Below are 26,827 nucleotides of genomic sequence, written 5' to 3'. Positions count from 1 at the left end.
CACAAAAAAAGGGAAAAAGCACAATTTCAAGCTATAGCGGACATATACTTTTTCCTTTAATGCTAACATTAGCATGCTTGGATTTCCACAATGACAATGCTTGCATGCTGATTTTACAGCTGAAGCTGATAGGAAAAAAATAAAAAAAATAAATTCTATCACAATCCTTCTTGAGAGGACAGTCAATGTATGATTTAAATTTCATCAATTTCATCTATCCGTGAGTGGAGAGTTTTCTTTCAGAACCACAAATGTCAGTGTCTTGTGCTAGCTGAAACGCCAGGGGATTACCAACATCTTTAGGATTGATCCTCTGGGCACCTTGGCTGCCTCTACAAATTTGTATCAGATGATATGTCAGTCAATTTGACAGCTGCCAGACATTTCACTAAAAGCAAAAATACGTCTTCCTGCTGGCAGAGCTAGAGGGTAAACCAAGGTGATCAGTGGAGCAATTACAATATATTCTCTGAAGACCACAAATATCAGTCCAAGGGTTACAGCAATCCATCCTGTAGTTTCTGAGATGTTCTGGTTCAGACCTAAGCAGTGGAACAACCAATCTGACCGATACTGACATCCCCAGAGGCAGGTGACAGCACTGCTAATAAATGATGTTCCAGAGCCCCGCCCCCATCTAGAAAAATGACATTTAAGCTGTTGCAGAAAGTTTGATTTAGAGAAGAGAAAAAAGATCAAATCCTACACAGTAAGAGTGTTACAGACAACAATAGCTAGGAGTATATATGTCTCTCCTTACCGAGTTATCCCGAATCTGCCTTTTTTCTTCAAAAATACAGCTGCAACTTATCTTTGCTCTTTTGCTTTTTCATGAGCCCCCACCACTTCAATCTCTTGATCTTAATACTATAAATTTGTAACTACTTTCTTTTTAATAAGAGCAGCATCAATTTTTAAATTAAACTACAAATTGTACCACTCCTGCTGGGTGATAGTGAGTCTCAAATTCGTTAAACGCATCTCATTTCTGACTTAAATAGCTTCCACCATGGCCTCATTCCATAACATTACAGGACTTCTATACACTGGAGCTGCATAACAGAAACACGCTCGAAGCAACCACATTATATTTCTCTGAAATTAAAATGCGTGTGACCAGTTGTGACCGGTGCCCATTTCACTGTCAGCAGACAGCTGAGAGAGGCGGGAGACGAGTAGCTTCGTCTGACTGTCACTCATTTGCATTAGCTTGGATTAGCCTGGGATACAAAGCAAAACACCACTTTCCAATTACAGAACACACGTCCTTCACTTGAGTCGGCCTCACAGGAAATGAATTAAAAAGCCGTGTGAGTGACAGCGAGTCGGAGCTGGATGTGCGTTGTTTGTTACTTAGTTTTACAAACACCCCATGCAGCCTGACCTTGCATGAAAAAAGGGGTCAAATCTAACGCAAGATGCCACATCTATGCAGAGCAACACACACATATGCTTGCAGGGACACACAAATACTGTACTGCGAAAAGTCTTGAGACGAACCTCATTTCTTCATATTTTGCCAGGAAAATGGTAAATAGGTGCAGTTGTGTATTAAACTACTTCTTCAGTAAGATGGAAATAGAGCACATGAGGAAGAAAACAGTGTTTGAACAATTCTAACAAGTTTGAAAGTTGATATTTGGTATGGCCACCTTCATCCTTCGACACAGCCTGAACTCTCTTTAAGCTTTCTCGTAATTTCTTTAAGAAGGCTTCAGAATAGTTCTCCAGGCTTCTTGAAGGACATTTAAAGCTCTTCTTTGGATGGTGGCTGCCTTTTGTTCCATTCCCTGTCAACATGATCCCACACTGCTTAAATAATGTTGAAGTCTGAGCTCGGGGGAGATTAATCCATGACTGATAGTGTTCCACTGTGTTTTTTCTATCCAGGTTTTACAGTAGTGGCAGTGTGTTAGTGATCATCACCATACTGAAAAATGAAGCTGTTGCCAAAGAGACACTTTCTAGATGGAATTGCATGACAGATCAAATATGACTGTACTTTTCTGCATTCATAGTTCGACAACTGGCTACAATACAGCCCCAAACCGGTACTGGTTTTATTTTGTTGTATTTATCCACGACATCTTAAAGGCCAGTCCGTGAAAATATTGTCGGACATAAACTGGTCCGTGGCACAAAAAAGGTTGGGGACCACTGCTATAGACGATGGTTTAAAACTCCACGTAACCTGTTTCCACTGAGTTTCAGTCCAGTTCTCCTATAATTTGACTTTCAGATACTGTTCTTCTGCATTGTTCTTCTGGACTTAACCCTTAACTACATCCTTTAAAGTCTTGTGCACCTGCACTCTTCTATTCAAATATTGGTAACCTGTTCAAAAATTGAAATGGATGCAAGTTAAAGTCATGAGTAAAAAAATTATACAACCAAATAACAAAGAAGAAAATTAGCATTCATAGCCATTAGACAATAGCCCTTATTTGATTTGCCTGTCTCAGATTTGGTTTAATTATTTAGAGAACCCCATAAATGACAGTGAGTTCTATGTATAAAGCAATTCAAGCAAAGTGAAAGGTACCCAGAAGGCAAAGCTGATGTGCTAACATTGATTATTTTCTGTCTCAGTTAAAAAGAAGTCGCCCAGGTAGCGTTCTTCACTGATAAAACTGACAGCGGAGCTCTCGGTGGCATCGAAATTTCAATAATCACAAAATCCCAAACGAGCAGCAGGGAAGAGATGGCGTTCCCATCCTTTCTTTGTATGGTTAGAGGCAAAACAAAAACATCTTGGTATTTCCTCTTTGGCTCCTAAGATGCTGATTTCCCAAGAAGTGACAGTTGTTTTTTCAGTTTTTCTCGCCCCTTTTTCATAAGTACGACTACTCTCCAAGTCTGTGACAAACAATATATGTGACACTTTTAGAACAAAACGTCTCAACCGAAAAGAGTGTTTTGTAGACAGATTTATCGGGCCTTTCAAGTGAGCGGAGCTCACGGCTCGCAGCGCTGGACAGAGTGATAAAATACTGCGCGCTGACCCAATTGGCACGTTGTGAAATACTGCTTTATCGGTGGGCAGAGAGAAGCTCATCCAGCCGGAAAAACAGCCAGCACAGAACTCTAATAAGCAATTTTCACACAATTCCAAACACAGTCTACACCCGACTGCTGTGTAATAACAACGTGAACACCCCGAGAAGGCATAATTACACCATGTCAAGCTGCAAAAAGCACGGAAGGGAGTGAAGCCATGAGTTGCTGCATTTTATGGCTGCGGGTCTCTTCATGTAGAAACAAGTTAAGAACAAGCTGCCCAATACGGCCTTTAAAGTCTTCCCTCTTTCCAGCTAACTGTGGCCCACCTTCTAATTAAGACGTCACTCTTATAGTTTCTGTTCAGGCAAATAAGTCATGCATTTCATTATGAAAGCTAGTTATAATAAGTACATGCGGTTGCAAGTGGGAAACCAACAAGCTGTTACAGCCCAGTTTACAAGCCAGGGTTGGTGGTGAGGGAAATGAATGGGTATTTCTGGAAATGCAATCACAGCTTGACCCACGACATACAGATCGCCAAGATTCTGCTTTTTTTTTTTCTCCTTTTCCTTTTTTTTTAAACACACTGCACTGCGCTGACATGTTGAGTGAGAGTTCAGAGGCCGAAGAGCCGAGGGTTTTCAGTTTCTCTGCCATCCTCTTTGTTCAGATATGACATGGAAACAGAGAGCCCGTCCACACAGGCCTCTAGAAAGCTGGAAAACCTGCAGAACTTCACTAATTCTTTCCCAGTAAAACATCTTCAACGATCTAAAGCTCCACGCTGCGTGCTCGTGCACGGGTTTGTCCGCAGATGCGCGGAGAAACAGATGAAACAGATGAAACAGATGTACAGCGGACTTACTCGCTGGGTCGTAAGAGCGCAGTCTTGCCCAAGCGGAGGATGACAGCTCCTCGAGGGTTACGGATCTTCTTGACATCTTTGCTCTTGAGCAGGGAAAATCGCCTCACCAGATTAAAACCTGCAAAGGGTAAGGCATTCGTGAGCAGCCACACCAAATAAAAGTCACATAGCAGCTGGTGTGTTTGGAGCTCATCTATTAACCGGTGATGTTGGTCCTGGCGCTCTGGGGAAACTTCCAGTCCTCCACTTGTAAGGACGGGCACTGCACATCTGAAATGCAAGGGGAAAAAAAGAAATTAAAAAGGGGGGTATCTAATAAGTGAAAAACCTCGACACGTACTGTAAGACAAGCATGTAAAGAAGTTGGTTCAGAAGCTGTGTCAAATATAACCTCTGACACTTATTACTGAGTGAAACGGACAGAAGTTTTGTTTTAAAAAAAAGAGAGTCAGCAGCTTCAAACATATACATTTGAGAGTAACAGAAATATTGATCTGGTGGAAGGAGAATGGGAGTTGGTGGGGGTGAAAGAGAGTCCGAACGAAAAAAGAAAAAAAAATACAGTGTAAAACACAGAGAAGAAGATGAAATGAGGGCAAAGCTATGCCGAGTGGAACACAAGCCAGCCTGACAGGTTGTCTCGCACCAAGCTTGTCTGTCGCGGTTGCCTCCGTTTGATGGATGTGTTCTCACCCTGTCAGGGGAGGTTGCAGAGAAAAGTGTTGCCTGTCAGAGCGGACTGCCTAACTACAGGGAGGTGGGTGGGGGTGGGGGTGAAACCGGGCAAGCACAGGTAGACGTGGGCCCTGTGAAACGCTATGATCCACCCTTAATTGATCTCTTTGGGGCCAAGGAGCAAGACATACTGCTGGGCTCAGTTTTGAGATTTTTCTTTTATTATGACTGCAGATAATATGAATGCGAGGCCCTGAATTAATACAAAACTACCTCTTTTGCTGATTGGTTTTCGAAATCATTCACGTGTGCCGAAACTCAGGATGAGAGATTTTAGTTTCTGCCCCGTCAATCAGAAGGATGGTCATATTTGACAAACTTAAAGACTATTTTTATGTGACAAAATAACTGTATTCCATTAAAATGTTGCCTTTTTGATATAACTGGACATCTTGTAAGTCCCTATTTAAAAGCGCGTGTAGAGATAAAGGTGAATGACTTCAGAAGATGATGTGCTTTTTCAATCGCTTATTCAGGGAAAAACATCAACAGAAGTAAGACTCTCTACAAATGTAATTACCCCCCGGCTTTAAAAGCTAGCATTGCCCACTTCAGTAGAAATAACTCTGCGGCAATTTGCATAATTGCACACCAGTCTCTGACACCTTGCTGAAAATATTCTTTCAGCTGCAAGACGTTTGAAGAGTTTCTTTTCTTTGCATATATGCTACTTGCAAATCACTCCATAACATTTTAGCAGCCTTCAGATGTGGCGTTGACTAGACCGTTCAATAAGCCTTCATATGACCAATTACTTGATGGATTTGTTCATGTTCGTTGGCTTGTTAACTCTTTGAAAGGTCCAGTTCAACAATCCAGTTCAAAATTCACCTCGTCATTAATATACCGGGCCCAGGCCTTGTCTCTGAGGCAGAAAAACAACCCCAAGCCATAACATTTCCACCACCATGCTTCGCAATTGGCATGAGGATCTTCTTTGGTCTGCACCACACATGCCAACAACTTTAGAAAAGATTGAGTTATCTAGCAATGTAATTCTAAAAATACATTTTACCTAAAGAACAACCAGAGTTGTCTGCTGACCCTGTAATGGAGCATCAAATCCTGGGTGCCTTCAAAAAATTAACTTTTACTGTCAACAGATTCTAGCAACTGCAAGGCAGAAACTGCAGAGGTGTTATGGTCCAATATATCCATCAATTTATAACACTAAATGGTGCAGCAAGTCAATGTGTTGTGGCGAGTTTCTGCACGAAGAAGTTGTTAAATGTGGAAATTGTGAAAGGGAGGGTTGAAAATGTAATATTGCACCTGATTCATGCAGCGCCATCCGCTGTGTGGCACAAACAGAACAGGCATATAGGTAGCCGCTTGCTGACAGTGTATTGTTTTCACCCTGCCTTTAAGAATGCAAAACATCTTGGACAAGTTGAAATCCCGGTATCAGAGGTCAAGTTGTGAATGTAATAACTCTAGAACAAGGCCATTTAGGATCTCCAATAAATCTTCACTTTCACAAAAAACAGTTGAATTTGTACAGATTATGGCAACAGTTATTTAATTGTAAATGGTTTAATGGTATGTAGGAGCATATAACTAAAGACTAGGTGCTTCTTTTGAGGAAGAGTTTAACTGGAGGACACTGGTCTTTGTTTCTATCACCTAAAGAGAAGACTGAGTAGAGGATTGAAGAAGCTGCCTTTTCTAAAGCCCTGTTAATACCACAAACTATTACTTGGGGACCTCTAGAAACTGGTGATCTTACATTGCCGGTTCTTATATAGTGCTTTTCTACTCTACTTGGGTACTTAAAGCTCATTATACAACGTCTCATTCACTTATATATTCATACAAGCACTTTTTCTACATTTTAAGTGCCTTCTGTTTAACATAGACTCTCTGTTGACTGCATTGGGGGGAGCTTTGGGGTTCAGGAACTTCACCAAGGATACTTTGGCATGCATACTGGAGCAGCCAGGGATCGAACCACCAACCTCAAGGTCTTCGGATCATATTAGTCTTGGGCGAATCAGGATCTCATGTGTTCTTTTTTCTTTTTGCAATCTTTTTTGGTGCTTTATGCACCATTAGGTTATGGAGTCTACAATGGAAAATATAAAAAGGAAATTTTGGTTGACTTTTGGTTTTGCAAATTCATAGAAAGAACAAGTTAAAATATACTGCAAAAGCAGTCTAAAAAAAGTGCCCCAAATTCCTGACTTTTAACTAATTTAGTTACATTTACATATTCCATGCTATTTTGTTACATAAAAATGTTCGATGTATTGAAATCTGGTCAAATGAAATGTACTTGATTTGTACTCAATTTAGACCAAGCATATGTTCCTTAATAATGAATTGCTTTCAAAAATCTCAAAATTATTGCTTCATGCTTATTAAAAGTGAAGAATTTTTATTCAGTGTAGGTTGGATACGTTATTCCTTTGTAGGTAAGGAACCTTTTGCTATCATTTAGGAAACTCAACCATTAATATAACACAAAGTTCAATTTTCCAGAGCTGCACAACAAACACAGATGTAAGAGTTTAATCACATTAAACAACACAGGAATACTAATCTTGTGCAAATAGGGCTTTACTCCCTGGAGTCCTAGGGAATGTCTTTTTGATGAAATGGGCAGAGCGCTTCAGGGAGTATTGCCTTGAAGCGTGCAATCTGAAGATACTGTGTATGTTTCCAAGCAAAATGCAGTTTTATCAAGGCTCACAGCAAAACGGGGTGAAATAGAGGAATATAATTCCTCGAATAATAACAACCAACCAACTTTAATCAAGACCCTGGAATTTAATTTCACGGAGGCCAGCTAAAAAAAAAAAGAGGAAAGAATTAAATCCCTTTTAGCTGTTCATCACTTTTTATCAAGATCATCACTTTACGCAGTGCAGTTTTTTGCCCAATTTTGGTTCCAAAATACAAATGACTGTACTGCAAAGCGCAGCACATTTTGTCCCGTGAGCCCCCACCAGTGTGTCATTTTCTTATTGCTGTCAACAAATACAAATCAAGCCGTGGAAAAGAGATGTCATGCAGCAATGTTGCGGCACGCTAAGAGAGGCTTGAGATTAAAAGTAAAAGAAATCAGACGTGTTGGACGTGACTTCCGAACAACGGATCCGGTGGAGAAGGTATCGAGCACTGCTTTAGAGTTTTCTCAGCCCTCTGATGTTGTCACTCAATCTTAAATCCTGCCTTCGCGCCCTCTCTCACTCGCACAGTCACACATGCTGTATTCATAATTTGAATTCTCCATCCTGAAGCCTAATCTGCCAACTCAGCACAAAGTGCAATGTGCAGCCTCACAAGCGCACACGCACACACACGTATCCACACACACACAGAAAGAGTGTATCTTTATATCTCCCACTGAGAGTTTTTTTTTTAAGTCAAGACATGGTATGATCTGCTTTTTGTTGCTGCTTAGGCTGCTTTCTTCCCCCCCACCCCTTTTGCATTTTGCGTGGGGGTTGGTTTCATCACTGCCGCAGTTCCATCAGAAGGAATACAGATGAAGGCTTTGTCAGGTGTGGAGTGGAGAGACCCTGGCTGCAGGCAAACGGGCAGCACAATAAAAAGTTAAACAGCACAATAGAGGAGAAGGTGGAGAGATGAGGAGGGAGGAACAAAGGAGAGCAGAGAGAGAAAAAAAGAGAAAGTGGAAACATAACAGGTAATGTAAGGTGTGAAGTGTCACTTCAGGAAAAGCAACTTACCCCACAACACCCAGACCAGCACTCCCCAGGCTATAGTTTGTTTTTTCTGAGGTAAGACTAAGAATAGCTGACTGCATTATACTGCAAGATAAAGAAATCAAGTTTGAAGAGGCATCTTTTAGGATTAAAAAAAAGAAGCTTTTATCTCTCCTGTGACAATTTTAGGATATCTAAGCTTCATGTTCATGCTCAACTTTCAGCATGCTTAGGGCACAACAGCCTTCAGCAACTTAGAATTTGAGTAAAAAGAAACTTTAAGTAGAGCATATAGATTAGAGATGTATAGATTTAACGTGCTCGCTTCCAACCCTGTCCCTCCTGGTGACTCCCACTACAAATCTTAGCATCTTTAACTCTGCCACCTCCACTCAAGCTTCTGTCTTTTTGTCAGTACCACTTCCAAATTCTCTCTCACTCTTTCTGCTATTCGTCTGCCGCAAATCAACCTCGACACTCATCTCCACCCACTCCAACCTGTCTGCACTCTCTTCTTCACCCCTCTTGTGTGCTGTCAATTGCTTTGAACAGTTGAAGCTAGGTATTTAAACTCATCCACTTTCACTACCTCTACTCCTTTTTTCACCATTTCCCCTGCTTCCCTCCCACACGCGCATTCCTCTTTTATCCAGTGCATACCTCCACTTGTCCAGGCTCCCCCTACTCTCACTACAGGTCATGTCAATGCCATCTGCAAACATTAAAGTCTGCAGAGACTCCTACCTGATCTATTAACATGTCCAACACCTCTGCATATAAGAAAGAGCTCTGAGCTGATACCTGCTATAATCCCATCCCCATCTTCAACCTGTCACTCCTACTGCACACCTCACTGCTGTCTAGTTGCCCTCATCTATATTCTGTACCACCCTCACATACCTCTATACCACCTCTGACTTCCTCATGCTCCACCAAAGTTCCCCTTGAGCCATAAAGACAATGCACCTCCTTATGAACTCTGTATTTTTTGATCAGTCATCATATCCATAGTGTTCTTTCTTAGCATGAATTAATATTATTTATATGTTAGCAAACTAGGGCTAAGGCACTTGCAAACAACTATCATGACAGGTTTCTGAATTATCGACATTTCACTATACTGCAAATTGACTATGTGCACGTTAGCATATGCTACTTCCGGTGCGGAAACTCCTGTGGGGAGCTTTGTTTCCGGTGTCCTATTCGCGCCTGGTTTACGGTCCAAAACAAGTTAAGCAAATGAATGAATCAAGCGGCGATTTACATTTCTATAGATGTCTTGGGCATTTACCCAATATATCTGCAAATGATGTTCATCGACTTGTCAATATTTTTCCCCGCACCTCAGAGCAAAAGAGAAAAGGGATTCAAATGTTAGATTTCTCAGCTGTCCCTCGTTTATTGTGGGTGTTATGTTCTAAAAATAACCAGCGATAGGTGAAATCAAGTAGCCAATTTTATTTTTGGACGGTGCAAAACGTTTCGTGGACATCGTGGACATACAGCACTGCACTTCAGAGTCACACTGCTAGCGATCGATGCAGCGATTCTGTACTGTACAGGAGAGACGTCACGGAGGAGATCGTCTGCAGCGATCAGGACACAGGACACAGGACACAATGTGACATAAAAAAAAAATAAGCATGCAAACTTGCACTAAAAAAAAACGCGAAACAGCGAGGTGAAAGGTGAACCGCGTTATAGTCAGGGACCGCTGTAATTTTGAAGGTAAGTCACAACATACCCTTCGTAAATACTAATGTATAGAAACCCTTACCAGCAATCGTTCATTTTTTGTGTGGCTTTTTTCACGGTTTGTTAACATGCTGTGTAGGTGTGTACTTGACTAGCTGATATCGACTTAACGGGGGAAACATCTGGTTTGACTATTCTTCACCTGTAGTTTGAATGCTGAACATTTGCCTGTTTAAATCATAAGACCAGTCACTATACAGAGATGTGCTTCTGAATGTGGACGATGTGTCTTCTGCATGCATTTAAAGATGGCGCCGGTGAGGTCGGCTGCCGTCACGACTGCTCCGACCACTTTTTCTTTGTCTTTGTTTTTTAAGTTAGTTTTCAGCGTTTCTAAATCGGCAAAATCATCACCATTGGGTACATTAGGTATGACAGTGACACTCTTGTTTCTATTGGTTTACAATGTACTCACAATTCGAAGTCTTTAACTCCGGATCCGAGCTGGCCGAGTGAGATCTCGAGGGAGAACAAAGGGAAGCGGCGGCGGCCTAGAGGGAAGCGAGCCGGCGTCAGGAACAGGCTGAGAGCTCGTGCACACCGCACACCTCTGCCTAGCATCCTGCTCGCCAACGTCCAGTCACTGGAGAACAAGCTTGACGACCTCAGGGCCAGGATAAAGTTCCAGAGAGACATTCGGGACTGCAATCTCCTCTGCTTCACCGAGACATGGCTGAACCCAGCGGTGCCGGACCACGCCATCCAGCCGGCCGAGTTCTTCTCGGTTCACCGCATGGACAGGACACGGGACTCGGGGAAGTCAAGGGGAGGCGGCGTGTGTTTAATGGTGAACAACAACTGGTGCAACAGTGCGAACGTTGTTCCTCTCACACGCTCCTGCACACCAAATCTGGAACTACTGTCCATCATGTGTCGTCCTTTTTATCTACCTCGGGAATTTACATCGGTCATTGTAAGTGCCGTTTATATTCCACCACAAGCGGACACGGTCACCGCCTTATGCGAGCTGCATGAGGCACTCACACAGCACCAGACACAACACCGGGACGCTGCGCTTATTGTGACGGGGGACTTTAATAGCGCCAACCTCAAACGCGCAGCGCCGAACTTTTATCAACACATCACCTGCCCCACCAGGGGTGAAAGGACACTGGACCACTGCTACACTACGGTCAAGGACGGCTACAAGGCACAATCCCGCCCCCCGTTTGGCAAATCTGATCACGCCGCCATCTTCCTCATGCCAAAATACAAACAAAGGCTGAAACAGGAAGTTCCGGTTCAGAGGAAGGTCGCGCGCTGGACGGATCAATCGGTGGCCGCGTTACAGGACACACTCGATGACGCAGACTGGGGCATGTTCAGAAACAGCTCCGACGATGACGTCAACGTGTTTACGGAAGCGGTTGTGGGATTCATCGGGAAACTAGCGGATGATACCGTGGAGACAAAGACTATCACAACGTTTCCCAACCAGAAGCCGTGGGTGGATAAAACCATCCGCGACGCTCTGAGATCCCGCACCGCTGCCTACAACACGGGACTCATGACGGGGGACATGGACCCGTACAAAGCCGCGTCATATAACGTGCGGAGGGCGGTGAAAGAGGTGAAGCAGCGCTACGGGAGGAAACTAGAGTCACAACTCCAACAGAGTGACTCTAGGAGCCTGTGGCGGGGACTAAGGACAATAACGGACTATAAAGCACCAACAACCGGTATGACGAACGCGGCCGTGACTCTGGCAGACGAGCTGAACACTTTCTATGCTCGCTTCGAGGCTGCAGCTAAGGTCTCCAACAATGCTAGTGTTAGCGGCGCTAACGGCTGCAGACAGGAAGATACTGCCAGCACCGGAAACGTGCTCGTCATCTCCGAGCATGAAGTAAGGAGAGCCTTCAAAAGAGTGAACACCAGGAAAGCAGCAGGACCAGACGGCATCCCAGGTCGTATCCTAAGAGACTGCGCATACCAGCTAGCTCCTGTGTTCACTGAGATATTCAACATCTCTTTATCTCAGTCGGTGATCCCCACATGCTTCAAAGAGTCCATCATTGTTCCTGTCCCGAAGAAACCCCACCCTGCTTCTCTCAATGACTATCGCCCTGTAGCCCTCACCTCAGTAGTGATGAAGTGCTTTGAACGCCTGGTCAGAGACTTCATCATTTCTTCACTACCAGACACACTGGACCCACTACAGTTCGCTTACCGTCCAAATCGTTCCACAGACGATGCCATCTCTCATCTCCTCCACACATCACTCACTCACTTGGACACTAGAAGGGGGAATTATGTTAAAATGCTCTTCATAGACTACAGCTCTGCATTTAACACCATAATTCCCTCCACACTCACCACCAAGCTGGAGCATCTGGGACTCAGCTCATCTATGTGTCAGTGGATCTCCAACTTCCTAACTGGCAGACCACAGGCAGTAAGGATGGGCGGACATGTCTCAGCCTCCACCACTCTCAGCACTGGAGCCCCCCAGGGGTGTGTTCTGAGCCCCCTGCTGTACTCTTTGTACACATATGACTGTGTGGCCACTACCAGCTCCACCACCATCATCAAGTTTGCTGACGACACCGTCGTGGTGGGCCTGATCTCTGATAACAACGAGACGGCCTACCTGAAGGAGATTAGGAATCTGGAGAACTGGTGCCAGAGGAACAACCTCCTTCTAAACGTCAGTAAGACAAAGGAGCTGATAGTGGACTTCAGCACTAAGCAGGAGAGGAACTACCAGACCCCTGTCATCAACGAGTGCCCAGTGGAGAGAGTGGACAGCTTCAAATACCTCGGAGTTCACATCACGCAGGACCTGTCATGGTCCTGTCACATCAACACCGTGGTGAAAAAGGCCCGACAGCGTCTCTACCACCTCAGACGCTTGAGAGACTTCCAACTGCCCTCCAAGGTGCTCAGGAACTTTTACTCGTGCACCATAGAGAGCATCCTGGCGGGAAACATCTTAACCTGGTTCGGGAACAGCACCATGCAGGACAGACGAGCTCTACAGAGGGTTGTGCGGTCAGCTGAGCGCACCATCCGCTCCGAGCTCCCTGACCTGCACTCAATCTACAGCAGGCGGTGCTGGACCAAGGCCAGGAAGATCGTGAAGGACCTCAGCCATCCCAACAACAGACTGTTCTCTCTGTTGAGGTCAGGAAAGCGATTCCGCTCCCTGAAGACCAACACAGAGAGACTGAGGAGGAGCTTCTTCCCGCAGGCGATACGGTCTCTCAATCACACCACCACACAGTACTGACCCACACATATGGTTCTTACACACACACTGGACATTCTGGACTTTGGTTTTGCACAACACTGGTCACTATATTCTTCATTTCCGGTTAATACTTGTACAGCTGCTGTTATTGTGTATATATTTATTTATATTTAGATTTCTTCATACATTCTTATATAGTTCTATATTGTGTATTGTGTATTTTGTTGTACAGTTATTTTATTTTCAACTTTAATTTATATATTTATCTTTATCTTATTCTTCCCAGTTAAATTTACCCTTCATTCTAATTTGTGTTGTACAGTTATTTCATTTTTAACCTTAATTTATATTCTATTCCTTCCTAGTTAAATTTACCCTTTTTAATTTTTCATATTTATTTCCTATCTTATTCATAGCCTTTTCCTTTTTTGTTCTCTTTAGGTCACGAGCAGTTGTCCAAGCATTTCACTACATATCGTACTGTGTATGACTGTGTACGTGACAAATAAAATTTGAATTTGAATTTGAATTTGAATGCAGTGATGCAGTGATGCAGTTCTGCTTGTGTTGAGTGATGTAAACAACTGATCGATCTAAACTCTTTAAACGTCAAAATTGATCATTAGATTTTTTATGACACAACAGTAGTGAGTGTTCCCACCTTCTGCTCTTTGTAACTTAACGCGATCTTTCCGTTTTCGAGTTTTGGACATGATTTTGGAGTATATCTTCGCAGTAGCGATTGACCGCAAAGTAAAGCTACCAGAACTGTACAACCCTACATCCGGTCTCAAACCAGGAAGTTAACATTTTCTCGTGCACAGGGCCAATATCCGGTTGTTCAGTGATGACGTGACGAATCCTACTTCCAGGTCTAAAGTAGTCTGCGTTTAATATGACTTTTGTGTTGTTAACATGTTTAATGTTATGTATTTTCTTCTATTTGATCTCAAAAAGCTCCTAAAACAGTCAGTAATCACTGTTGACCTCCCTCGGCTTTTATTACCGCTAATCATTTATTTAAGCTCAGTTTTTAAAACCTTAGGATGTAGCTACAGCCCAGCCCATGCAGCAGTATATGAATGACTAACCTCGTATTGTGGATGGATTATCTCAGTTGTTCTCCTGGCTGAAGTTTGGTCCTTTTACAGCATCCTGCCATGCGATTACATTTGTTCCTGACCACCGAGAACACTCACGTTAACTTTTATCGAGTTGTCATAAATGAGTCTCCAATAACACCAGAAAAAGTCGCCAGATTTGTCGCTAGTCGCTTTTTAGAAAAAAAGTCGCTATGGGGGTCTGAAAACTCGCTAAATATAGCAACAAAGTCGCTAAGTTGGCAACACTACCTCGCCCTATAGGTCCTAAACAAGTAGATCAAATCACCGGTTAGACACACATACAGAAATTCTTTGATTTACTAGTGAGGGATTATTAGGCTAATGGATAGGCTAATTTATGGATAGCTCTCTAATAATAAATTCAGCATTCCAGATAAAAGGATGAGGAGTGGGAATGAATTCTGTTATTTTGAGGTAACTAGTTAAACATTATTGCTATAAATGCTGTGCATACTTTTTAAACTGTTTGATCTGTATTTTCACTCAAGGAAGAAACAAACTACTTCCACATAACTCAAAGGATCGATGATTTTTTAGTGGACTGTAGCATACTCAGGCAGTTTGGCAGTGGACCCACTACGGAAGTTGAACCCCATTTCTTCTCAAGCTGTGATCAAATGAAAGCATTTGCTTGTTGACAAGCTAATTAGCACAGAGTATGACTGCCACTCCAGGATCCTGCTAGTAGCTGCATGTAGTCTTAAAGAGATTGGATGGTCTTGGCTGGGTTCACTTCCTCTTTGATGGGTTGTGTTTGAGCCTTGCCAAAGCAGGTAATGATACTACACTGGCAGTCACAGAGCACACTGCTGAGCGTGTTCCCCTCAGGTCTCCACATTGCCAAAAATAAAAATTCAAGACATGTAAAGGTCTTTAGTGAGGTAAAACTCTATTTTTTGATGTATACATGCTTACATTTAGCTTGGAGGCTTAAAAAGTACAAACGTGTCAGGCAAGGATCACACCTGGATGATTTAATGTTCCAAATATACAGACAGGGAGAAAATTCAAACGCAAGTTTAGGCTCATACCCTTGAGACATTCATTATGACACGGAACTATGCGTAAGTACATAGTTATTCACTCGACTTTCGCTGACCTGCTATTATATTTCAGTAAAAATAAGTTGCATTTGACCTTTTTTTTCTGCATTGTGTGTGATATTTAACAAACTTTCAAAGGTTAAAGTAGCAGTGGCCTTATCTACCAGTGCCTCATTGTGGTCAGGCCTGTGTTTTAGTTTTGTCTTCTGAGCAGCAGAGACTTGGCAGGGTACTTTCTTCAGAGGAAGGAGGTCACAAGTCTGCTCACAGTGTCAAGAGTATGTGCTGTGTGGTTTGGAATAAGAGATCGCGTGGTGCTTATTGAATGTGCCTTACAATGTGGCATTGCAAGATAATTGAACCAGGCTGCTGATCAGCAGAAAGTCAGGCTCAGAGGTAGTCTTCCACTTCCTCAGTCGATTAAAGACATGGAACATATAGGAAGCAAAGAGACATACTGGGTGATGCATTTGATAGTCTAACACAATAAATGTAAGGTAAACCTGTAAGGAAAGAGCTAAATGATGGTGGTAATAAAAAATATAACAAACAATGACAGAGGGAGACGATGTGTGTCTTACTTGCCCTGTCGGGCAAACGAGCCAGACGATAGAGAGCATTCCTGGTTATTTTCCAGAGATAAAATTGCAGTACAGAGGAGTGGAAAGACTTAAAACACAGCACTGCAGGGAGATGAGCTCACTCATTTTCCCCTTGTAGGCCTCTGGCTCAACTTCATATGCTCTCACAAGTACACACACACACACACACACACACACAGATATAAACTGAATCATGACGCAGATTTACAAGCTCTGCACAGCAATAAACGCAGACAATTCGGATTAAATAACGTTTGGCATCCTGTACGTGCATGTGCGTAAAGAAGTGTGAAAGATAAATAATGACTATTATGATCATATCCATTGTTCAGTGCTTGAACGCAATCTAGTATCCCACTGCTTCCTTAACTCCCCCTTGCAGAACACAGTTAAACAATCAGGGCTCGAACTACAAACTAGGCCAGCAGTCACATTCTGAATGACCCCTTGAAACTTCAAGTTCACTGGATGCACAAACAGGCTCGATTTTATAAGGTGATCAGCAATGGATACTCCCTTATGTGGTGCTTTAATGATGGTACAGTGTATAACACATCTGTTTAAAATCCTCCTTATGTGTCCAGTATCTGTTGAATGTGCAAAGCATACAGTTCGCATTCACATTTATGTGCTAAAAATTAGTTTGCATCACAGGATTAAGGGGACCACTCAGAATATCTCAGCACTGATTTTAAGGACCTACAGTAAACCAGCAAAATAATCCCAACACAGTAAAAATCACAAAGGAGGGAAACGAGATAAAGGCAGCAACTAAAAACACGGTACGTAGGCACGGCACAAGCAAGAAAGCACAATGCAGGTACAGACAGAGGGAGCTACAACCATCCATACATAACTCATGTGCTTCAGACTGGATACTGTCAATACTTTATGATGAAGAATGTCAGCATTTTGACTTTAACTATGTGGACTAGACAGCTGGTTAGACTCTAGTACTCCAGCTTGACTCTTCAACACTAGTTTTACTTAAATCTGCTTTCCTGCTGCAATGTCAGGAAATTACCAGCAAGCAGTGATTTGGACGACACGGAGGAATTGTGTGTGTGCGTATGTGACGCTTGCTGGGACTAAGTATTATTGCTGCACTTGAAAAAGCACTTTCTTTCAACCACTGGAAGGAAGGACTCAGGGGAACTGCGAGCTGACTCAGTCTCATCTAAAATGCTCCGACTAGGGCCTCCCAAGGGGGTCCCACTCCTCCACAAAGTTCCCTTCAGAGCTCAGCCAACTATGGAGGATTGCTCGGCCCCCCAAGTGATATCGCAGATCCGGCCCCGAGAAAATACTAGCAGTGCGATAAGGGAGCAAGGCAGTTGAAAGCAAAAGAAAGAAAGAAAGAAAGAAAGAAAGAAAGAAAGAAAGAAAGGAGAAAATACATTTCTTCACTCTTGCTTGTTTTCTGGGGTTTCTGTGTCCTTCTCGCACACTTTATACTCATGGTAACACATGCACGTTCTCCCCGACACCGACAAACAGTCAAGCTAGCGTTTCATCATGCATGCAGACATGTTTCTTCTATACAACTACACAACCTCAAATGACTGACGGATCATAAAGAGGAACAAAACCGCACATGGTAAACACACACGCCTCTTTGCCACAGCCTGACCACACAGCTACCAAAAGCCACCAGCGTTGCACACGCAGGGTGTAATTACGCTCTTTTCTTTGTTGCCTTGGGGCCTTCATACTTACAGGGCACATACCCACACAGACAGACACGTGTCAGAGGATACACATCCTGTTTAGAACTTTTGCTTTAGGCAATAAAGGCACATCTTTGCAACTTTACTGTCATTTTAACATTTAAACATGTTCCTTTTTGTGACCTTTAATATTCAGTAGCATTTTGTTCACAGCTTGTACAACAGGAAAACTTAATAAATAAGAAGGATACAAAAAGAGCTCCACAAAGGATATGCACTTGATTTTCTTTTTGTACAGTCAGTACCCATTTGGAAAAATAAACTCTCCAGTGCACTCGTTTACTGTTTTGCTTAGAGCTCAATGGGACATTCTGTCCATGCAAGCTGAGCCTAAAGCTAGTATCTTGTTAGTTTAATTTATCTTTGCAAAAGCAGCAAGCTTACTTACTAGCTTAATATTTATTTACGTAACAGGTAAGCTTTTATCTAACCACTTTTATTTAAGCAAACCGTGAATCATTACCCAACAATATCTCATCATCCCTGATGATTAGAGCCTGACTGATGTATCGGCAGGTCGATATTATCTGCCGATATTAGCTATTAGCAAACCTGTTAGCATCAATGAAAAATCGACTGAAAATTATGAAAATAATTTAATTAATATGCAGACTAAATTATAATCATAAAAGCTCATTTGAAAAGTAACGAAGAGACAGGAGAAACATCATTAGAGTCAAGCACAATAGGCAGAAATCATTACAAAAAGGGTTTAGGTTAGCATAAATAAGACAGCAGTTTGTTTCTTAGATTTACAGTGTCCATGCTTTTTTATGCACAGCCACAAGAGGGCGCACTCCTGTTTTAGATATTTTTCTTAGTATTATTATTGTTTTGGGTTTTTTTTTAAATCAGATTATTCCTTTTGTTAAACAAAACATTGTTCAAAATTTTACATTTCATTACCTATGCAAATAAATAACTAGGGTTTACATCTTTTGGAAAGGCTTGACTCACCTTGTTCGGACACCAGAGGGTCACACGATCCAAAGCTGATGGCCAGCAGAGCCAGAGAGGAGCAGAAAAGCCACATGGTTTCACTCCTCCAAAAAACACCACCTCACCTCACTCCAGCCACCAGCTGATGGATAAACACAGAGAAAAAGGGAAAGTCAAAAAAGTCAAATCCCTCCTTCATTCTGTCAACATGCCACCCAGTTTGCTTACTCTGCCGACAGCTGTGCATTATGCTTGACTCCTAAATAGACGTTGATGTATATTTATGAGTCAGTCACAGTTGATGTGTTAATTATGTAGTATGATGCGGGCTTTGTTAGTGGCATATGAATTAACCAGAATGGTCCTCATTAAGTTGTGTAACTCTATAATGTCTGATCATAGTCATTATCCTGTCCATCTGGTTGGCCTTCGACTGGGCAGCTGCTACACACACTCTGACACATACATGTGAATATAACTAATATACATATGTATATATATATATATATATATATATATATATATATATATATATATATATATATATATATATATATATATATATATATTAGGGCTGAACGATATATCGCATTTGCGATAATATCGCGACATGATCAAGTGCAATTTTCTAACCGCAAAGGCTGCGATTATACTCTGGACATGTCCAAATTCATGGGCTGCATCCTCCTGAGGCCGCATTTGTAGACCGATTACGTCACAGCGACGCGCCGAAGGCTGTCCAAATTACTACCATATCCCAGAATTCATAGCGCGGCCCAGCCAAACTCCAGTTTCCAGCAATGGCGGCCGCTACTAAGTTTTAAAATTACTCATACTAATCTTTCTGGGTCACAAAATAAACTTTTAACATATTTTCAGGCGAGAAAGTAGTTGTGTAAACATCAAATATCTGCTCGGTTTATCAAGATATCCCATATTTGCAAAAGTGCTTCGACGTTTTCAGAGGCGTCTGCTACCCACCAGCTCGACAGCTAGCCGGGAGCTCGAGGGTTACTGATGCGGCCGAGAACGGCACAACTCCCGGCACATCATTTTCAGATCACCGCGGAGTTTCGCTGCTCGGGTTAAACGTAATATATAAGTCACTTAGACAACCTAAAAATGTTATTGTTGGGCTTTTTTCAGTGTTTTGTTTGTTCGTGAGTAAATCGGTTTGGCTGAGATTAAAGTTATTAGATTAGATAAAATAAAACTTTATTAATCCCCCGGGTGGGTTCCTCCTTGGTTTTCACACAGCTGACTAAACGTCAAACAGAAAACTTATTAAACAGAAGTATGAGACAGTCGAGAATTTACACCAGTGTCTGGTTATATTTTAGATAGCAAGAAGCAGACGGCCGAGTTTATTAAACTCCACCGAGACAGCGGTGACGCTAATCAGAACTAGACCGTCCAATTTCACGCCTTTAAACTTTAAAGGCGTGTTTGTGTGTGTGTTTATACAATTGCTATTATGTTTGCACTTTATGTGTAATGTTACTGACTGCAGAGATCAGTAAGATGTGTGTATTTTTTATTTATTTAATATTATTTTTTAATTGAATGACTGTCTAGTAGTTCACAGATGTCGAAAAACTGAGTGTGGTAAAGCCACTGATTTTGTTTATGTATATTTCTGCAATCTGCACATTGTACTGACTTTCATTTTAATGTTTACACCAGGGTTCCTTGTCAGCACTTTATGCTCAGATGTTTGTAAGCTAAAAATAAACTATTGTGTATGTTCAAATATACTGTTGTGATTGAAGAAATTAAATAAAAATGTCAGTCATCAATTCATGCATCACCTCATGTCATCATAACAGAGGTCTGTCTTCCAGGAAAGAACAGTTTAAAATTAATGTAATATAGTATTGGCCATACTATATGATGTATTGCTTGTCTTTGTTTAATAATACAGAAGACAAATACCTTAAAAAATAATCGCATATCGCATCGCAATCGCAATATTGGGGCAAAAAATCGCAATTAGATTATTTTCCATAATCGTTCAGCCCTAATATATATATATATATATATATATATATATACATATATATATATATATATATATATATATATATATATATATAGCCACATTTGACCATGAGCACATGCGCACATTAAGCACATTATTGACGCAAACAAAGCAGCAAATGCAAGACAACAAAGCAGAAGATGGACATGAAAGCAAAATGATTTACATGCAGGACGGTTGGTCTAGAGTCAAACAGACAGAGGGGCCAAAACACACAAACACATCTGGAGACTATTCCACTGGAGCCATTGTTCTGCTGTACCAGATGCTTCCACGTGGCCAAACAACAGGCACACAGACACACACACAAAGGCATGCATAGATTAAAATGCACGCCACGTAGAAATAATCATTATATCTTGGCTGCGCAGTCTCTCTCCCTTACTACAGTAGCTCATTTATAAATGCACACAAGAATGTACGTGCATAAACATGCTAATCCCGCCCACTTGCATATAACCCGGGTAAACACATCCCAGCTGACCTGGACTTGCCCTCGGCATGTGCTAGGACCCCATAATTCTGTAGTGTTTACAGGTTCAGCAGGGCCCTCAAGGCAGGCAGGCAAGCAGACTGTATCTCTGAACACACACCTGTGCTGTCTGCCAGGAGAAATGACCCCCACACTCCCCTGGGGCTACACAATGTGGCGTGTGAATACTATCCAGCTTGACCTGACTTCTGTAGCAAGCTGTTAAAAGACAATATGGTGGAGGACGGTGCTTCAAATTATGTTCTGGAGAAACAGAGACAGCCTGACCTGCCCCAGACTTTCATTTGAAGTATGCAGTCCACTTTGGGAGCCGTTGACTTAAGTAGTGTGGCTCAGTTCAAATACTCCACTTCGTATATTTTCATGTACCATAATATGTACACAATGTGCTGGTATGCACAGTTTACTGCGAAGAAATTTTGACAGGTTAGCTACATTAAACACTGTAAACTTGGAACTAAGAATACGAACACTGTCAACTATAGCCAACAGGGGTGTTGCCAGGCCTGTGGTGCTTTTTCTTTATTTAATATTAACTAGTGAGTCAAACAAAATTCTGCTGCAGATACTAATTTTGGTGACCGTTAGGTGATGCACAGGTAATGTAAGCTGAACAAAACATGCAAAACAAACAGGGAACCTAACATTGTTTTGGGAATAACGAATACGAAAATCCCAAAGATTTTCATTTGTAAGAAATGCTTTTAAAAAACATATATATGTTAAAAATTGCTAACTATTGTTGAGAATACATACGCTACAATCAGTGTAGTAAGAAAAAGACGATGTTTGAAATATTAGACTTCGACGTCATGCTAGCTGCTCCATTTTCATAACTATCGTAACCTACGTTATATTAAATTTGGTCCCACATAATACTACATTTTTCAGCAGGGACGATGGCACTATTAGGCACATAAATACCAAACAATATCATAATAAATTAACATAATGTATTTCCTATAATTCTTTTTTTAAACTGCTGCTGCTGTTAGCTTGCTAAGCTAGCACTGACGTCATCATTAATAGTGATATCATATGATGGTTTTGTTGACTAAAAATAGTTTAGTAGTCAAGACGGTAAGAGTGAACACAATTTGCTCTTAACTTTTTGGCCCATTCTGCGTACACCATCGTGCTCCTGGAGCAATTCATTTAGCCATGATGATAGGAACACTATTATGCATGAAATATTACAAATTCAAGTACCCTGAGACAGCACAGGCGTGGTTGCTTTTTCTTCCATATTTTTTATTTTAGGTTACCGGTTTATTTAAGAACCAAGGTCTTTGCAAGATCCTGTACAATTATGCTAAGCCACAAATGATCTGTCAGCACTACTATTGCCAGTATGAGTACTGTTAAGGTGAAACTATCTAGTTAGCTAAACGACAAGAAGAATACGTTAAAAAACGTGTTTTCTCCTGCAGCCGGATGGGTGGGAAGTTAATCAAAGCCTTAGACAGCTATGTTTGAGCAGTCTGAAGCTACAGCCATTATTATAGGCTTCATGCCACATGATCACAATAATAAGAAAGTTCACACAGTACATAATGCATAATGCATCACAGTCCACAGAACACAAGCTGGGGGAAAAGTTACAGCTCATTGCTATTATTATCTGGCCATAATCCAAAACAGTTTAATAGGTTTCCTGATATAAGTTGCTATGGATGTGTCTCTTTCCATTTCTGTCTCTGCACTGCATTCATAGCTTGCAATAACAGATACAGTAAAGCCAGGATGGGGTTATGCCACTGGGCTTGCCGCAGGCCCGGCCATGACTCGGTGAGCAGGCCTGTGAGTGATTGGGTCACTGGTTATGGATAAGACACAGGAAGGAAAACAGGAGCAGATGTCTTACTGTTATAGCTCTAAAAGCTGAAAGACAAGGAGTGACAGACAGAAGTAATGACCAGCATCCACAATCACAGCCCAGCCCAGTAGTACCAGTACTTTTTATGGATTTGAATACACATACAGAATGAGCCACTGACACAGTCTCACATAATAACCGAGGCTCTTGTGCTCAGGGCTTAGCAATTTTCACTGTCCTGCATTTCATCACAATTGCCACTGTTTACAGATGGAACAACATCTCTAGCACAAGCCTGTTTAGAGGAACACATTCTGACAGAGTTAAATGAAACATGTCCACTTTATGGCCTGACAAGAGAATTGCTTTTATTGCTTATTAGCCACCCAGACATGGATGATTAAATAACAGTGATCCAACAGCCCACTGTTTAGAATAGTTTGCATCTGTTTAGATTGAAGAACCCGGTGTAAATGTGTCTGTCATTCACTATCTGAGGGTTCATTGCTTTTCCAGCTGTCTCTCACAGCATCCAGAAGCAAGAAGACTGATAGGGGCAGTTTACAATCTAGTCTGCTTCCAATCTACTCTAGGCTATCACACAAGAAAACATCCAAGAGTGGTATTGCTGCTGAGTTGTGAAAGCAACTTCCTGATTGGCCGCCAGTTTGTCACCCTGGCTCAAAATCCTCAAGGGAAGTTCTCTCTGAGAAGAGGCTGTACATGGAATTCAGCCATCAAACAGAAGCCCTGCCTTATCGGTCAGGTAGCCCGCCTGTGTGCATTCGTGTAAAGTACAACATGTGTTCTACAGAAGGCGAAAGGGGCTGCCATACAGAGTGGACAGACATACTGAATAGGAAGTCAACAGAGGCTCATTTATGCAGATGAGCACACACACAGTGACTCAAGCCATTTAACACCATGCTCCAGAAGCTACCGTTCAACAACACAATCACAAACTCAATTTCTGTTTACGAGGTGCTTCAAAATCAGCTCTGCTAATTGTTAGTGTGAGTAAGGTTGGTCAATTCTTATTGTGAGAAAACTAAAATAATTGTTGGGCTGCTGTGAGCCCTGCATTCCTCCAGAGAATGCATGGCTGAAAAAAACTAGAGTCTACTTGCCTAGAGCGTCTATAGCAGTTCTGCATAGCTGTAATACAGATGTTATGCTAAAATGCTGATTTAAATATTGATGCTTACTACATTCAATATCTTCATTTAGCGTGTACCAGTGAGATTTAGAACTAAACACAAATGCATGCAAGTAGAAATACACAACAGGAAAACTTTAACTTGGACCCTATGATGGTCATTTATGGTCAGATGGATCAGAGGGTTCGCAGTTTACAATAAGTTACTTCTGAGGGGAACATGAGTGTGTAGATCAGACCAGTCATGGATCAGTCATGGAAATCCATCTGGTGGTTTTTGAGACTCCAAACCACAAATCTGAACCTTATGCTGAAGCAAAAGGGGAAAAAGGCAAAGTCATCAAAGTCTGGGATTCACCCTCTAAGTAAGGTTTACATTTCTCTCAATGTTTCTGACCTGAATGCAGTTCTAAGTACACTCATAGGTTCAAACAATACTAGTTACACTACTGCTGGATGTCGACGTCGGTCAACATGCTGTTTCCCAAAATGCATTTTGCTTTGAAGACATGAACGTGCACACTCTGTATCTGAAAGTTTTGACCTTCTCACAAACTTGTTTTAACTTTAAATAAAAGTAGCTGAAGTGGGCCCCGAGGGCTTAACACTCCAAATATCAACTGACTCCGAGCAAAAACCTTCAAACTAGCGAAGGTAATATCCAAACCTGTGTAACACTGAAAAGAGACTGAGGCAAGTTTTTACTAGTCTTACATTCTGGGCAGTGTTCAAGGGCTTTATTTGAATATTTGCTAGTGTGAATCAGACCAGGAAAGGAACTGAGCACTAAATACATAAAACTCTTTCCTGTGATTGCTCAGGGCTACCTGGAAGTTCCAATGCCACGGACACCTACGGCCCTTTTGCAAACGCAACGAAGCAAAGTTAGTCCTAATCTGATGACATGACCCGGTTGGCTCCTAGCCTATGTTGTGGATGAAGTCAGCCTGGAGAGAGCAGATGACTTGCCGATTTTCTTCAGCTTGACTTTACATTTCCGCCTAATGTTCACTTCACAGCTGAACTGAATGAGCAAGGAGTCAAGGAGATGATACAATTTCCTGTAGGCCCAACAAAAGCTGGTATGGAAGATATACGTGGGAGAACATACCGCCCTGTGGCCTACAGCTATGCATTGCACAGACAGCCTCCAGCAGGTTAAGTGAGCAACACTTAATGGGCATAGATTTGTAACGTTTGTAACAGGGCTATGAGGAGACTACTGGTGGTAGGAGAGTTCTGTTACATACCAGGGTTTCCAAGCTTACATGTGCAAGTTTCTTTTAGTTAAAATGACCCTTAAATGAAACCAGAATCCTACTTGGACAACGTGGAGGTGTGGAAAATGTTCCACATTTTGAAGGAGGAGGGTGAAAACAAAAAAAGAGTAGGAGGATTTATTTTTTAATGTGAGTCGTGGGGTGCAGACAGGATGCAAAATCCAGCAAACATGGGGGATAGCTGAGTAATTAGGAAAGCAGATGTTACTGCGGTATTCAAGCCCCCACTCCTCTGGCGTTCATTTTCTTTCCCAAGAAGTGAAAATAAGTTTTAGAGACCGATCCGAGATCATTCCAAAGCTGATTACTTTTTTCGAATGATATGCATGTAGTGGGGAAAAAACCCCAGTGTACTTAGGAGGCTTTTCCATGCCACAGGGGGTTGGATGCCATCCAAACAAAACAGCAACACCTCAGCCGTTCTGTGCCCATGCCTGGCTTATTAGATGTGAAGGAAAAATCAGCATCACTTTTGCCAGGAGCTAGTCGTTTTCTTGCAAAATCCAATAACGGAATACTAGCTTACTACAACTACACGAGTCAGAGCGGCCGAGAACATACAACTTTAATGATCTCCGCTGAGAGAAAGCAACTTTAGAGTACTTTTGCTCAGTATCCCAGATTGTTGGTGTGTGGTACACCCCGCAGTATGGTATCCCCATGTGACGTTGCCCACTGTAAGCAGTCTTTGCTGCTACAACACTTCCATCACTAAAGTTCCGCTGCACTTCACTAACTTGTCTTTAAATCTCCGGCGGATGTGGCAAAAAAAAAAAAAGCATCGCTTTTTAAACGAAAAGTTAAAACGACAGAGAGCATGTAAAATCCTTACCTTCAATTTCTGATAAATCCACAAGTTTGCGACCACATTAATCCGCTGTTGTGCGTGTATAGATCCAAGGTCCGGCTTGGGAATCCTGCAGGGCGATGCAAATGCAGACAAATGTAATCCAGCCTAGTTTTTGTCCCCTTGCCTTTTTTTTTCTTGAGTCTTCTTCCACAGAGAAAGGAAAGAGGGAAAAAAAGTTACAGCAAGATTAGCCGTGTCCAACTTTTTCCCCCTCCCCTCTCTGCTGATCCCAAGTGTCTTTCTCCCTCTCTCGCCTCCTCTTTGCTCTCTCTGTTGTCTGTCTCTCGGTTTCTTATTACTTTTTTCCTCCCCTTGGTCTCTGTCTATTCCTCCAGCCTGTCTCTCTTCCAGTCTCCCTCCAACACCCCCCCTTTACCTCTCCTCTCCTCTCCTCTTTCTCCCTGCTCTCTCCCTCTCTCTTTGGGAGATCTCTCTCAAACATGTGGTGACATCAACTTGTCCACAAGGCTGGAAAATAAGCCCTGGGCATCTCTCTAATCTTTTTGGCAAGCTGTTCCAGGCCTCTCTACCCTCTCTTTACCCTCT

General features: G+C 42.1%; 1 protein-coding gene across 3 annotated transcripts in view; it reads right to left on the bottom strand.

Moving 5' to 3' along the window:
* col16a1 (collagen, type XVI, alpha 1) overlaps window positions 1-26,540 on the bottom strand; it is an 86,173-nt gene extending 59,633 nt beyond the window's left edge. For all 3 annotated transcript variants that reach the window (XM_085445372.1, XM_085445374.1, XM_085445373.1), the window contains exons 1-4: window positions 26,264-26,540; window positions 18,667-18,790; window positions 4,067-4,135; window positions 3,866-3,983 (exon numbers count right to left, since the gene is read on the bottom strand). In XM_085445372.1, coding sequence (XP_085301498.1) covers window positions 3,866-3,983; window positions 4,067-4,135; window positions 18,667-18,742 — 263 coding nt within the window. In that variant the 5' untranslated portion in view covers window positions 18,743-18,790; window positions 26,264-26,540. The remainder of the gene's footprint in view (window positions 1-3,865; window positions 3,984-4,066; window positions 4,136-18,666; window positions 18,791-26,263) is intronic.
* Between the last annotated feature and the right edge of the window lie 287 nt (window positions 26,541-26,827).

This window comes from Copadichromis virginalis, linkage group LG22 (genome assembly GCF_057382275.1).
Source record: "Copadichromis virginalis isolate Kocher_CV1m ecotype Utaka linkage group LG22, C_Virginalis_male_GT1.1, whole genome shotgun sequence".
Taxonomy (NCBI): Eukaryota; Metazoa; Chordata; class Actinopteri; order Cichliformes; family Cichlidae; genus Copadichromis; species Copadichromis virginalis.
The sequence above is the reverse complement of the archived record's forward strand: the minus strand, read 5'-3'. Positions and strand labels throughout refer to the sequence as shown.